The 13,229-nt window shown below is 36.3% G+C and overlaps 1 protein-coding gene across 1 annotated transcript in view; it reads right to left on the reverse strand.

Annotated features, from left to right (window-relative positions):
* The window catches only part of TTN (titin), a 314,129-nt gene that overhangs the window by 183,639 nt on the left and 117,261 nt on the right, over positions 1–13,229 (reverse strand). The window contains exons 97-113 of the mRNA XM_081340361.1: positions 12,919–13,206; positions 11,903–12,193; positions 11,102–11,389; positions 9,527–9,619; positions 9,140–9,422; positions 7,948–8,131; positions 6,618–6,707; positions 6,229–6,496; positions 5,314–5,574; positions 4,213–4,422; positions 4,028–4,105; positions 3,894–3,920; positions 2,392–2,439; positions 2,223–2,282; positions 2,051–2,116; positions 1,371–1,460; positions 546–908 (exon numbers count right to left, since the gene is read on the reverse strand). Coding sequence (XP_081196487.1) covers positions 546–908; positions 1,371–1,460; positions 2,051–2,116; positions 2,223–2,282; positions 2,392–2,439; positions 3,894–3,920; positions 4,028–4,105; positions 4,213–4,422; positions 5,314–5,574; positions 6,229–6,496; positions 6,618–6,707; positions 7,948–8,131; positions 9,140–9,422; positions 9,527–9,619; positions 11,102–11,389; positions 11,903–12,193; positions 12,919–13,206 — 2,988 coding nt within the window. The remainder of the gene's footprint in view (positions 1–545; positions 909–1,370; positions 1,461–2,050; positions 2,117–2,222; positions 2,283–2,391; positions 2,440–3,893; positions 3,921–4,027; positions 4,106–4,212; positions 4,423–5,313; positions 5,575–6,228; positions 6,497–6,617; positions 6,708–7,947; positions 8,132–9,139; positions 9,423–9,526; positions 9,620–11,101; positions 11,390–11,902; positions 12,194–12,918; positions 13,207–13,229) is intronic.

The following is a 13,229-nucleotide window of genomic DNA, read 5'->3' on the forward strand; positions in this document are numbered from 1 at the left end:
CCCATGCTAATTTAAAGCAATATTAGTTGAGTTATTCATTTTACTCCCTTCCCTATCTATGCCTCTGTTCTAAAAGCAAAAAAAAATCCATTTAATAAAATGTTGTGCAATAAGAATAATATATTTAATTAAAAAATGCGTATCAAATTTCCTTATACTTCCTTCAGGTATTTGTATGCAATAGTAGCAAAGTAACATATGAGATGAATCTTAAAAGAATAAATGTTTAAGTTAATATAATCAAGTACTGGATATAATTTTCTTAAATGTTCTAGCATCATTATGTCATATTACTTGCACTGCTGTTCTCCTAAAGCACGTTAGCAGAATTAGCTTGACTAAACGTACACCCTAAATCATTTCAGTCAATTAAACAGTTGCAAAAAAAATAAAATACGTAACTTTTCTAATCCTATTAATTTACCATTGCCATCAAATAGAAAATTCAGTAAAACCACAGAAATTGGTAAATGTAATGGTCTATTTAAAAAAAAGAGAGAAGGGGAAAAAATGAAACTGTCTTTTAAAAAAAAAAAGAAATATACCTTCTTCATGATAATCTGGCTTTTTCTTGAGGGTTACTTGTTTTTCTGTGTATGCCCATTCATCTTCTCCTTCGTCATAACCTTCTTTTCGTTCATAGTATTCATGTTCTTCCCCATACTCCTCTTCCCATTCTTCCTGATAAGCTGATTTTTTCTCTTTTCTTTCTTCATATGTCCATTCTTCTTCCCCTTCGTCATAACCTCCTTCTTTTTCATAATATTCATGTTTCTCCCCATACTCGTCTTCCCATTCTTCATATATTTCTTGGCGAACCTCACGGATCTCTTCCCTCTTCTCATAAGCAGGCTCCTGTTTCTTAATCACAGTTGTCACTTTGATCTCTTCACGTTTTTTGGCTGGAACTTTTACAAATAAAACATTGCACAAACAATTATGATCTGTGTTCTCATACACTAACAAATGCACCTGCTCAGAAATAATACACAGTTGTTTTTCAAAGACACATCTTTTGTAAAACATAGGGAATTTTTTTAATTCAAGACAGATATATTTATTATAACTTGAAACTAATCTGCTGAATGGAAATCCTAATTCTCCCCTCCTCCCATTTCTAGCAAAGATATTTAATATATTGGTCAAATATTTTAGTAATTTAGTCAGTAAGCCCCTATGTCATAAGCTGTCCATCTCTCACATGATAACAACAGAAAGGAAGAATTCAACATGAACTGGATGATCAGAAGTTAGAATGATACAGAAGAACAAAGAATGACATCCACATTTTAAATTACCCAAGCAAAGAACTCTTTTCAGTTTGTTATATCATTTTGTGGGCACACACATTTCAGTCCTTGATTATTCACCTTTGGTTAGAATAACTTCTTCTTCTTTGGGGACTGGGACTGGGACAGGGACTGGAGCAGGAGGTGGAGGTTCTGGTTTCTTGACTGGTTCTGAAAGATTTCAAAATATACCGTGCAATTGCACTTCAGTGTAATTTCATTTTGTTTTGATTCATACAAGCAACATGGAGATGGCACTGGATTCAGTTTACTAATTTATACAATGAGCTGTGTGTTGATAAGCCTATCACTTCCACTGAAGTTTTAAGAGTGCACTTTACCTGTACCAAAAGTAAACTCACTGAATTCAATGAATCTAACAGATATTGGATCACATTTAAAGAGCAAAAAGCAAGACATAAAACATGAGAAAAATATCATAAATACATGCGCTTTTCAAATTCACCTGTCATAATCTAATATAATAAAGCTGCAACCAAATCACTCCTGTTTAAAAATCGAGGAGACTCAGCTAAACTTTTTATAGTTTATAAAAGAGTTTAGCTGTTTTATATGAGCTAAAATGGATATATATCCCCTTCAGGTATTTAGCACTGGGTCATTCACTGTTAAATGTGAAATATACTAAAGTGTTTAGAAGAACATGAATGAAGCTCAAAAAGACATGATAATTTTTCTTCATTAATATTTTGTTGTTTATAAATGTTCTTTATACTTTGGGAACAAACAATCCGACATACCTTTAGGAGGTGGAACTTCGTCTGGGACTTTTGGAGTCACCTTTTTGAGTATTTTCTTTTTAACCACTTCAAAAACAAAAGTGAAAATAATTAAGCATGTAAAGAACGTGATCAAATAGACTATTTGGAAACATCCAATGAATACAAGTTCTGAAATGCAAGGGTGCAGTACCTTTTTCTTTTTTCTTCTTCTCTTCTGGCATGGGAATTAAGATAGGAAGAACAGGAACATCTGATTTTAAAAAAAGGAATATATTCATTAACATGTTTTCATGGTATGCCCAGTTCTTGAATACTTCTTTGCCTAAGTTAAAAACAGTCTTTTTAAAAGTAAAGCTTACCTTCAGCTGGAACTTCAATTGGAACTGCAACTCTAGCATCTGGAACATCTGGAAAGCCAATGAACAAGTAACAAAGTAATCGTATTAATCTGGTTATATGCTGCACTCTACGTAATACTGTTCTAACATTCCAAGTATCAAGCCTTCTGAATCCATACGGCATCATCCATGCATAAAGATCTATGAGCAGTCGGGGCAGAACCTGATATTTAGTAAGGAGTACAAAACCCTTGGGGGTGTGGTGTGTGTGTGTGTGTGTGTGGAGCCCTAAAACTGCAGTTACCCTGAAAAATAGTCATTTAAAATAGAGAACGAGCCACTGGGTGAGAAAACTGACTGACTGGCAGAGGGGGAGAAATGCAAAACCAATGGGAAGGAGGAACAAAACAGTTCTCACTGCTCACTGCCAGGAGTTTGATTCTGACCGATTCAAGGTTGACTCAGCCTTCTGAGGTCAGTAAAATGAGGACCCAGATTGTTGGGGGCAATAACCTGATTTTGTAAACTGCTTAGAGAGGGTGTAAATCCTCTGTGGGCGCGCCTGCCCTATGGAATCAACTGCCAATGGAACTCTGGACTGTCCCTGACCTTCGTTCATTTCACCGGGAGCTAAAAACCTGGCTCTTTGAGCTATCTGGTCTGGACTGAGGGGTTTAATGTTTTTAAATTGTGATTTTAATTTTTTGCAGCTAGACTTAATTTTATTTTAATTTTATATTGTATTGTTTTTAAATTTTGCCTTGTAAACCGCCCTGAGTCCTTTGGGAGTAGGGCGGTATATATATACCTAACGCAAATGACTGTTTCCCTTGGGACAAGATGTTATAGGTGGTGAGCACTTTCTACTTCAGGTGGCTTTTTGTAGTGCATGGGAATCATATTATAGAACACAGAACCACCACCAGATGAGCATCATTATAAAGTATTACCATCCACAATACAACTACAGATAAAAAGAAAGGAACATTTCAGTTGGATGTGTTCTTACATTTACGGCCAACTATGGAAAAAGTTGAACTGACAGTTAAATATATGTGCAGAATTATAAAAGAGCCAGAAGCAGATTTTTCTGCATGCGCAACATGGGGCATTCCATGCACTGTGGATCTTCACAGCAGTTGGTTCAACTGAGCATAAAGAGGTGGCTTATAAATTTTTTTAAAAGGTTTGGTTTTGATGTTTCGTACTGGGCCAGAGCACACTAAGAAGACATGGGGATGGATGAATGGTAGAGTGCTGTCCTGGGATGCTGAAAGTTTTTAATCAATTTTTATTCTGCTTATTTGGTTTTTTTTGTGATTGTTCTTTTTGCTGTTTTCTACATATCAGAATGAAGGCTATTGCTAAGCACATTGGTTTGTGCTTAAATTGTAAGCCGCCCTGAGTCTTCGGAGAAGGGCGGGATATAAATGGGATTAAAAAAAATAAAAGTCTTTTACAATAAAGAAATCTACAAACGTAAAAAGGTGACTCAAAAGGCATTCATTGTGTCTTTTCCTTACCTGGTGGCTTTATTTCTAGTTTGATTTCTGCAAGAGAAGAAATCAAATGATTGCGTTTGGAATCATTTCCACTTCAGAAATATTTATTCAGCAAGACCATGCCTACGTGAAATCTGTAGCAAAGAGGAACTGACCTTTAGTGGTGAGGTAGAGTTCAGCAGTGCTTCTCGCTTCACCTCTTGGTTCAAGGCAAGCAATAACTGAATACACACCTAATAACAAACAAACAAACAAATAAATAAATGGTGTGATGGTATTTATGGTGGTTTACATGTTTGTTAGAAATAGGAAAGACCAGCAAGAGGGAGAATCAAGTCACCTTCATCATCTGAGGTAACATTGTGGATTGTCATGTAATGGCATCGACCTTCGCTTCTAAAGCTGTACTTTGGACTCTCCTTGAGTTCCATGGACCCTTTGTACCACGTGACGATTGCATTGTCAAAGGAAACTTCGCACTCAAAGGTTGCAGACTGGTGTTCGCTGACCACAATATTTTGGATGGTCTTTGTAAACTGAATTGGTTCAGCTACAGTTTTGTAAACAAATGGGTGGGGAAAAGGACAGTTAGTCTCATGTTTTATTTGGTTTTATTTTTTCACAATTTTGTGCCCGCAGATATATGTGTGTATACTTATGTGTTTGTGCATGTGTAGGTATACTCATACCCATGCATGATTCAATTCAAACAGACAAACACATACAGTGTTCTTTGTTTTCATGAGAATGCAGTTTGAGTTTCAAAATGGATTTGAAGAACAGGTAGTCCTCGACTTATGATCCACAACTGAGCCCAAAATTTAAGTTGCTAAGTGAGGCATTTGTTAAGTGAGATTTGCCCCATTTTATGACCTTTCTTGCCACAGTTGTTAAGTGAATCACTGCAGCGGTTAACAACACGGTTGTTAAGTGAATCTGGCTTCCCCATTGACTTTGCTTGTTGAAAAAGATGGTCATATCCGTGACACCACAACTGTCATAAATATCAACCAGTTGCCAAGCATCCAAATTTTAATCACATGATCATGGGGATGCTGCCACAGTAGTAAGTGTGAAAAAGCTCATAAGTCACTTTTTTCAGGGATGTTGTAACTTTAAATGGTCACTAAATGAACTGCCATAAGTTGTGGACTACCTGTATCAGGTAGTTATTACAGTCTTTCTCATACTCATATTAAAGCACAGGAGATAGATAAATTGGAGTTCATTGTTATAATCATAGCAAAAATCAGATCATAAGAAGAAACAAATGAGTTAAAAATCCCATCATCAGGTTATAAGAATGTTGAAAAAAGATAAAGCAGTTAAATATATGACAACAAACAAAAATAACCTTAGAAAAGCAACTGTGTTATTAAGATGGAATTAAGATTGATCTAAGTCGGCTTATTTCATGACAACACAAACTCTTGTTACAAACCTTCAATTATTAGGTCAGCAGTTGTTTCTAGATGGTCAAACCTGCAGGTGTATTGTCCCTGGTCTTCTGTTCTTACATCTTTGATAATGAGTCTGTGGACTTTATCAGAGACATCGGTGGAATATCTGCCTCCTATCTGAAGGACCTTTCCGTTTCTGTACCACTGAGATTTTGCATTTGGCACAGAGAATTGACAAACCAAAGAGCAGGTAAAGCCTTCTTTGAGGGAAGTGTCACGCAGATGACGTTCAATGGCAGGTTCTGTTAGCAAGTTAAAAATGCATGTTTTAGAATTTGATCATGTCATGTGACATACCTGCTGCCGGCATCAACCTCCCTTCGCCCTGTGCGTTCCCACAGAGAGGGCCTCCTCAGGGTGCCACCGATCAGAGAATGTCGATTGGTGGCCCCCAGGGGGAGATCCTTCTCTGTGGGCGCCCCAGAGCTATAGAATCAGTTACCGGTTGAGCTCCGGATGGCGCCCGATCTTCGCTCCTTTAGCCACGATCTAAAAACATTTTTATTCGAACAAGCCGGCCTGGCCTGATGGGGGATTGGTGGGTTTTTTATTGTTATTTTATTGGGGTTTTTAATATTGTATTGATTGTTTTTAGTGGGCATGTATTTAATCTTTTTTTTTTTAATTTTTGTAATTCTGTATTTTTATTCTTGCCCTGTTCACCGCCCTGAGTCCTTCGGGAGAAGGGCGGTATAGAAATATTATTAAATAAATAAATAATAAATATCGTGATGTATCGTGACATTTTTTGCCTTTGTGGAGCTGGGTAGGTGTGGCCTGCATGTGATGCATCCAGACTGCGTGCCGCCAGTTTGACACCCCTGTTTTAGAAAATACCAACCCAAAACCACCTCAGATAATTTTAAATATTGGGTCGATCAAAATTTTGCACTTACCAATCACATGAAGCTTAGCGCTGGCAATATGTGGACCGCAGACCACCCTATAATTTGCTTGATCTCCAAGTTGACAATTCCTAATTTTAAGAATATGCCGGTCTCCTTCAATTTTGATTTCATACTTCTTGTTTGAGAGCAATCTCTCTGTGCCTTTGTACCAGGTTAGTCTGATTTCAGGATAGTTTATTTTAATTTCACATTCAAAGACAGCATCTTCCTCTGTCAACACAGTCTGATCTTCAATATCTCTGATCAAAGTAACAGGCTGAAAAATATTTTTCATAATTTTGAATCTCTGTGTTAAGCACCAGTCCCACGATTAAATCACTCTGTAAACAGGCAACATTAATTATACATTATTATAATTAATATATGACATTAATTACCTCTGTCTGTGTAAGCCTTTGCTGAATGAATGCTACAAGTTCATCAAACTCTTGTTCTTCTCTCCTTGATCTCTCTTTTACTTCAATCTCCTGTTAAAACCAACACCATGAATTAATATGATTTTTCAATGTTCTACTTTATAAACAATATAAACCAACATAATGGCAAAACCTTATTAAACTAAAGGAAACATCTATATCCATTAGAGAACTAACCGCTTCAGTACATTATGGCTAGCCTTTAACGTTTTGGAAATGTCAACGTTTATTCAAATTAAGGAGCTTACTCCGAATTATCAAACTATTTTTTCTCTTTGCTCTTCCTGATTGCAAAAGTTAAAAATTTGACACTCTGGCATTTTAGTCCTTGGAGAAAGAACATTGAACAGAAATTGCCTAGTACAGCTTTTCCAAACTAGTGCCTTCCAGATTTACTGGACTTCAATCCCCAAATTTTCAAAATAGCTGACTGGAAAAATTGTTGCAGAGAACATATACTTTTAGGAGTGGGTAGAGATTGTAGCCCACAAATTTAATTATAGATACTATTTTGATTAGTAAAGTCCCTCCACAACTAACACATTTCTGAATCAGATGAATATTTCTCAAAAATCTTAGTAGAAGTTGCCTTCTATAAAAAGAAAGGTAAAATACTTCTTCCCTTATTCATATGTTTTGGCTTTTGTTAACAACCAGAAAGACTGTATGAAAATTTTGGGGAGAAACTACCCCAACCGATTCTGAGTCAATAATAATGCCCATTGCAGAATATTGATTTTAAATGAATAATTTGACCTCTTAAACATTGAACGCCTTTCTTAAAGTAACAGAAATATTGTCAGAATCCATTTATATCATATTCATAAATGTATGTTTCAAACATTATTCCATGGATTCTGCCATCTCCCGAAGAGGAGGGAATGGATGTGTATTGAACTGGTATTAGGCATTTCAAAGGAAAAGAGAAGCCTTTTGAACTGGGGAAACAAAAGGGGGGGCTAGCATCTGGCTTGTGTCATGGAAGAGAGCAATAAACATAAAAGGTCCTAAGTTCCTTTTTCCCACGAGAGGGATGATATGAGGTAAATGATGGGGGATTGACCAAATGGGGTTAAGGGGGGTTAAACTGGGAACTCTTTATAAGGGTTTAGTTTGTGGAACAATATTAAGTCCTGTCTTGTATTCCTACAACCAAGCATGTCATAGTAAAGATTCTTTTTGGACTAGATTTGGCTCCAAGAGTTTTGTCTTCCTAAGACGTGGTTTGGGGTGGGTCCTGACAAATATGTTTTAAAATGATTTTTTAATAAATGAAAATATTGGTTTTTACCAGTCTGTGTGTTTCTTCTGCCTGGCTTTGTTTTAGCATCTCAAATGCTTGTAGGAGACCTCGGAAATCTGTGATTCCATACATGCGGGCATATTTTTCATATTCTTTGGGATCTACATTTTTTAGGAGTTCCATGATATCAATTGCCTGCTCTTCCTCACCTTCCTTCTTTTTTGTTGGAGTTCTGCAGAAATGAAGAAATTACTTATTAAGCAAATAGACACCAACATCCATTAAACTTACAGCTTGTGTGAAATGCTTTATAATTTTTCCAAGATTCCAATTATTTTCATCCTAATAAAATAGGGTTCTTTGCTAAAGAAACTCTTAATGCTCACTTTGATCACAACCTTATAGATGTAACAGAATTGGACCTATCTCTGTGTTTCACTTTACAACCCAATATACCTAACAAAATTTTATTATATAGTACGCTATGGTGATTAAGACATTTGGAGAGTATTGTTTCCATTAATGAAAACTTTTAGAATATGTATAAAAAATGTTCATTTTTTTTTCAATCAACAGAGCTGCCCAACTTACAAGTAACTCAAGGTGGCTTAAAAAAAGGGTTTGAAACATAAGAGGAAAAGGTAATACACAATACAACATTGTTTTATTGATGGGATCTGAAAAACACCAACTCTGTCACATCTAATAGTATAAGCTTATGGAAGACCATTAACACCTTGAATTGCACCTGGAAGCCAATTGGTAACCACTAAAACTTGCAGAGTTGAGACCTTAGATGGATTAAGTGCCTTCATAATTACTTGCACTATCACAGCCTGGACCAGATGGAACTCTTCAATGGTCTTCCAGGGAAAGACATAGAAAAAATTACTGTAGTGCAAACAAGACTTGACTACGGGATGAGTGACACTAAGGGCCATATAATCCAGGAAAGGAAACAACTGTTACATACAATGATATTATGTTAAGCTTCTCCTAAACATCTGTTTTGCTTATCTTTGTGGCATTTAAAATGCCATCTTTTTTGAGTATCCCTCACTCTACATTTCTCACACGTACATTTATTTTTAACATGATAACTTCTAGTATCATCAGCATTAGAGAAGGATGAAGGAATACTTTCAAATGAGCTGAATTATATTTTATTTTCCAACTTCTAACTATTAAAGCAAGCTTTCCGTCTCACAGTTTAACATTGTTGGAAAATTTTAACACTTACTTCTTCAGTTTTGCTCTTAGATCACCTTCAATAACTTCTTTCTTCCGTTCCTCAACCTGAAGGTTGACAACACTTTCAATTTCACCATGCTCATTAAAAGCCACGCATCTGTACTGCCCGGAATCAGTTTTTGTTGCATCTTTGATTTCCAGCTTGGCCTCATCTCCTTTTTGCTGGATTATAATGCGGCCTCCTTGATTGAGTTGCCTCCACTTTCCTTTCATCCATTTCACATTGGGGATCGGATCACCACCGACTTTAGCAGTAAAGGTTGCTAAGCTCTCTGTTTGAAAAAAAGACACAGAGGAAAGAAAATGTCAACCATAGGTTGAAGAAAGAGAGCAGTTAACAGATATGGGGAAGAAAATGTTTAGAAACTGGGCTTACTTTCAATTATTGTGATACTTTGAGGTTCAGAGACAAAATAAAGCCTTCCATCAGTGGGTGCTTTCTTAGCAACTGGTGCAGCTGCAGGTTTTTCTGGAAGGCAAAGCAAAGGAAGGATGTTGTAGAACTGAAAATGACAATGCTCAAATGAACTAACCATTATCCACAGAGGATTTTTTTTTCTAAATTTGAATTCCACAGTACTTGGAGAATTTATTATCTAGCACTGAGTAAATATAGTATATTTTAAAAGTAATAAGTGAATATAATGGAGAATTGATGCAAAGAAAGAGAATATGAGTGTCAGCTTTGTCTAGTGGTTAAGGCAACTGGGAGAACATGAGTTCTAGTCCTGCCTTACCCATGAAAGCCAGCTGGGTGACTTTGGGTCAGTCATTCTATCTCAGCCCAGCTTACCTTACAGGGCTGTTGTTGTGGGGAATATAGGAGGGGGAAGATATGGATATGTTTGCTGCCTTGAGTTACTTGTACAAATTAATGAAGGTGAAATACATATAAATAAGGAAGATCATTTGAGGGAGTGGGCAAGAAGCAACTATCAAATGTCATAATTTACATATTCTTGTAAGCTTTGGGGTCCAAGTATCTTGGTGTTATTGCAGTCTGTTGAAACTACTTGGAACCAAATGAAAAGAATCATGTTATACAGTGCCACAAAAATATATGGAGTTACACTAATGGGAAATACGAAATAGGTTTTTAAGGCTGTGGATGAGAAAAATGCGTAGAAGTCAAAGCCTACTGAAGTAAATAGGCTGTAAGTAAGTGTCCATTCTGTTATAGGGAAAGAAGGATTTGACATGCCACAAGAAACATAGAAGTAAATTGGAGGTGATGGGAATATGGTACTTACAAAATATGTGCGGAAAATTGTCAAGGATGATTGGGTACTAAAAAAATAAAAATAAAAGTATGGAATGTGTGTGTGTGTGTGTGTGTCAGTACAAAAGAAGTATGTTGAGTAGGCTTAGTCATACGGGTAGTACAAATTAGAACTGAATCACAAAGCAAATGTAAGAAAGAAGGGTCAAAGAGAAGGAAGATGCTTGGATGCAGATGAGATCTTCAAAGGGAAAGAAAACAAAAACCAGTGTATGAATCAGTTTATGGATACGATGGAAGTAAGAACCATTTGGAGAGGTATGCTGGTTGGTGTTGGAATAAATTACATACCGGTATTTATTTTCTCACGCCTTTAATTTCTTTCTACATTTTATTTAATTTTCTGTGTTTTGCATAATGTTGCTTATCTCAAAAGTGAGCGTTATGATAAGTATGTGTGCCAATGAGAAGTAAAAGAGCACTGACTAAAACTGCTGCAAATACAAGGTATGTATTAGAGCAATTTTGTTTGATTTAATTTCATTCAAACCACTGTAAATCAAGTAGCCCTATTATTAAATGCTACTATTAAGGCATGTCATTATGCCTATTCTTATGTGTGATACGGTGTATTACGTGCTTGACAAAATACGTTTATAAAGTCTTCATAGTAGTTCCTGGGGCTCTGAATTGCTGTTCTTCTCTCTTGCTAATTATTCAATTTAACTTTACCTTTAATTGTCACTTTTGACTTAGAAGAATCACTTCCAGCTGCGTTTGAGGCTTTGCACACATATTCGGCAGAATCAGTTTTAGTAACGGCTTGGATTTCTAAGAGCGCCGTTCCATTTGCAAAGCTGACGCTGCACTTATCAGATGATCTGAGCTCTCTCCCAGCTTTGAGCCACTGGATCTTTATGGGCTGTGATCCAACTACATGGCAGGCTAGTTGCAGGATCTTGCCCTCATCTACTGTCACTGGTTTAAGAGGTCGATCAAATACTGGAGGCTTTTTAGGTTCTGAAATATGATAACATTAAAGAAGCAAGAGGAGGAAAGTAGTTAGATTACTGTTCATCTTAAATAAAAAAGGTACATATCCAGGTAAGAACAATATGATGCAATGAATTAACTCCATTTGCTCAGTACAATTTATATATAAAAGGACTGTTTTTCATTAGAAAATGTGGCCTTGAGGATGAATAATAACATTTTTTAAAAAAAATTGAAGAAAGGTAATTTTTGCAGAACCACATCAATCAATTATCAATTAATGGGACAAAGGGGTGCACCCTTCAAATAGGATCAGGAGTGAACATTTTAAGAACTGAAATTGAAATAATTCAGTGGTCTAGTAGAGTTTTATTGTGCTGCAACCTGATGTAAAACCATACATGTAGAATTGATTTCTGTTGTCAAACACAGAGTGACAGTTGCAATGAAATTACTATTCTGATGATTTGGACCCAATGGTAAGTAGTAGTAGCTAATAAAAGGAATACAGTACAGTAGGCCTCTAGGCAATGAACTAACCTTTAATTACAACAGAGGAAGTACACAGGGCGCTGCCAGCTTCATTGGATACTTTACAGGTATATAAGCCTGCATCTGCTGGTCCTGCATCTTTAATGAGCAGCAGAATAGTATTGTTCTCAAAGGCTAGTTCACATTTAGGGCTTCCATAGATTTCCTGATTGTTTTTGTACCAAGCAACCATCAGAGGTTGTGTACCAGAAACACGGCCCTCAAGTTTAAAGCTGTTTCCTTCCGTTTCTTCTACTGTTTCAGATAACTTCTTGGTGAAAGTAGGTGGATTCTGTCGCTCTGTCAGAAAGGAAGATAAAGCGAAAATAAATCAGTGAGAAAGAACTGTTCAGGCAAATCTTTTACAATTCTATCAGTTGTCTTGGGTTATCCTCAAAATGGCACAAGGTTTGCCACTTATGTGTGGCTAATCAAGCAATAATAGCTAGCAACTATCAAAATTTAAAAGACAAAATGAACAAAAGCAGAATGAAGCAAATAATTAATATACTAACTGCTAGCAAAATAAAAACACCACTTTTGTGCGGCTAAGGAAAAAAGTGAGATTCATATATTTAAATCAAATATAGAGTAAAATATATGTTTATAAATTAAAATATTACCAAGAAAGGACAGATTTTAATATAACTGAATTCCAAAATATTTATTTTTAGTACAAGCAGAAAGAACACCTTATTTCTCTAGTTTTGCAATTTTTGTTGTTGTCACAAACCCTTAGATTCCTCCTCATGCACAGGTTCAAAACAGAGATAGTAATTCTAGAACTTCTCTATGAAAGTGGCATGCGGCCATAAAAGGGGAATTTCTGATTTCTGTGGCTTCCAGTTTTAGGTGCAGGATCGTTATCATTGTATCTCACAACATTACAAATGATGCCCCAGATCTCGTTAGTTTTCTGGTGTGTACCAAAGATGTACACATGGGATGTTGCTCAGAGTTCTTTAGATAGAAGCCTACACACAATGGAATCTAAATTTTATCTTATTGGTGAAAAATTTTAGTACCTTTAATATTAAGTTGAGCTGTGCAAGATTCTTTTCCAACTTCATTACTAGCATGACAGGAATATTTTCCAGAATCTCCTTTGTCAACTTTCAGAATTGTCAAATGGGCTATATTTTCTGTATAGCTGATCTGATACTTCCCTCCAGTTCGCAATTCACGGTTATCCTTTGACCAAGCAATCTTAATAGGGCGCGTTCCAGAAACACGACACTCAAAATCAGCACTGTCACTAACAACTGCATCAACAGCCGTAATTGGGATGTCAAAAAACGGTGGCATCTTCCCCTCTAAAGAAGGAAGAAGTACAAGT

Source organism: Vipera berus (assembly GCF_964194415.1).
Source record: "Vipera berus genome assembly, chromosome: 1".
In the NCBI taxonomy this organism is placed as follows: domain Eukaryota; kingdom Metazoa; phylum Chordata; class Lepidosauria; order Squamata; family Viperidae; genus Vipera; species Vipera berus.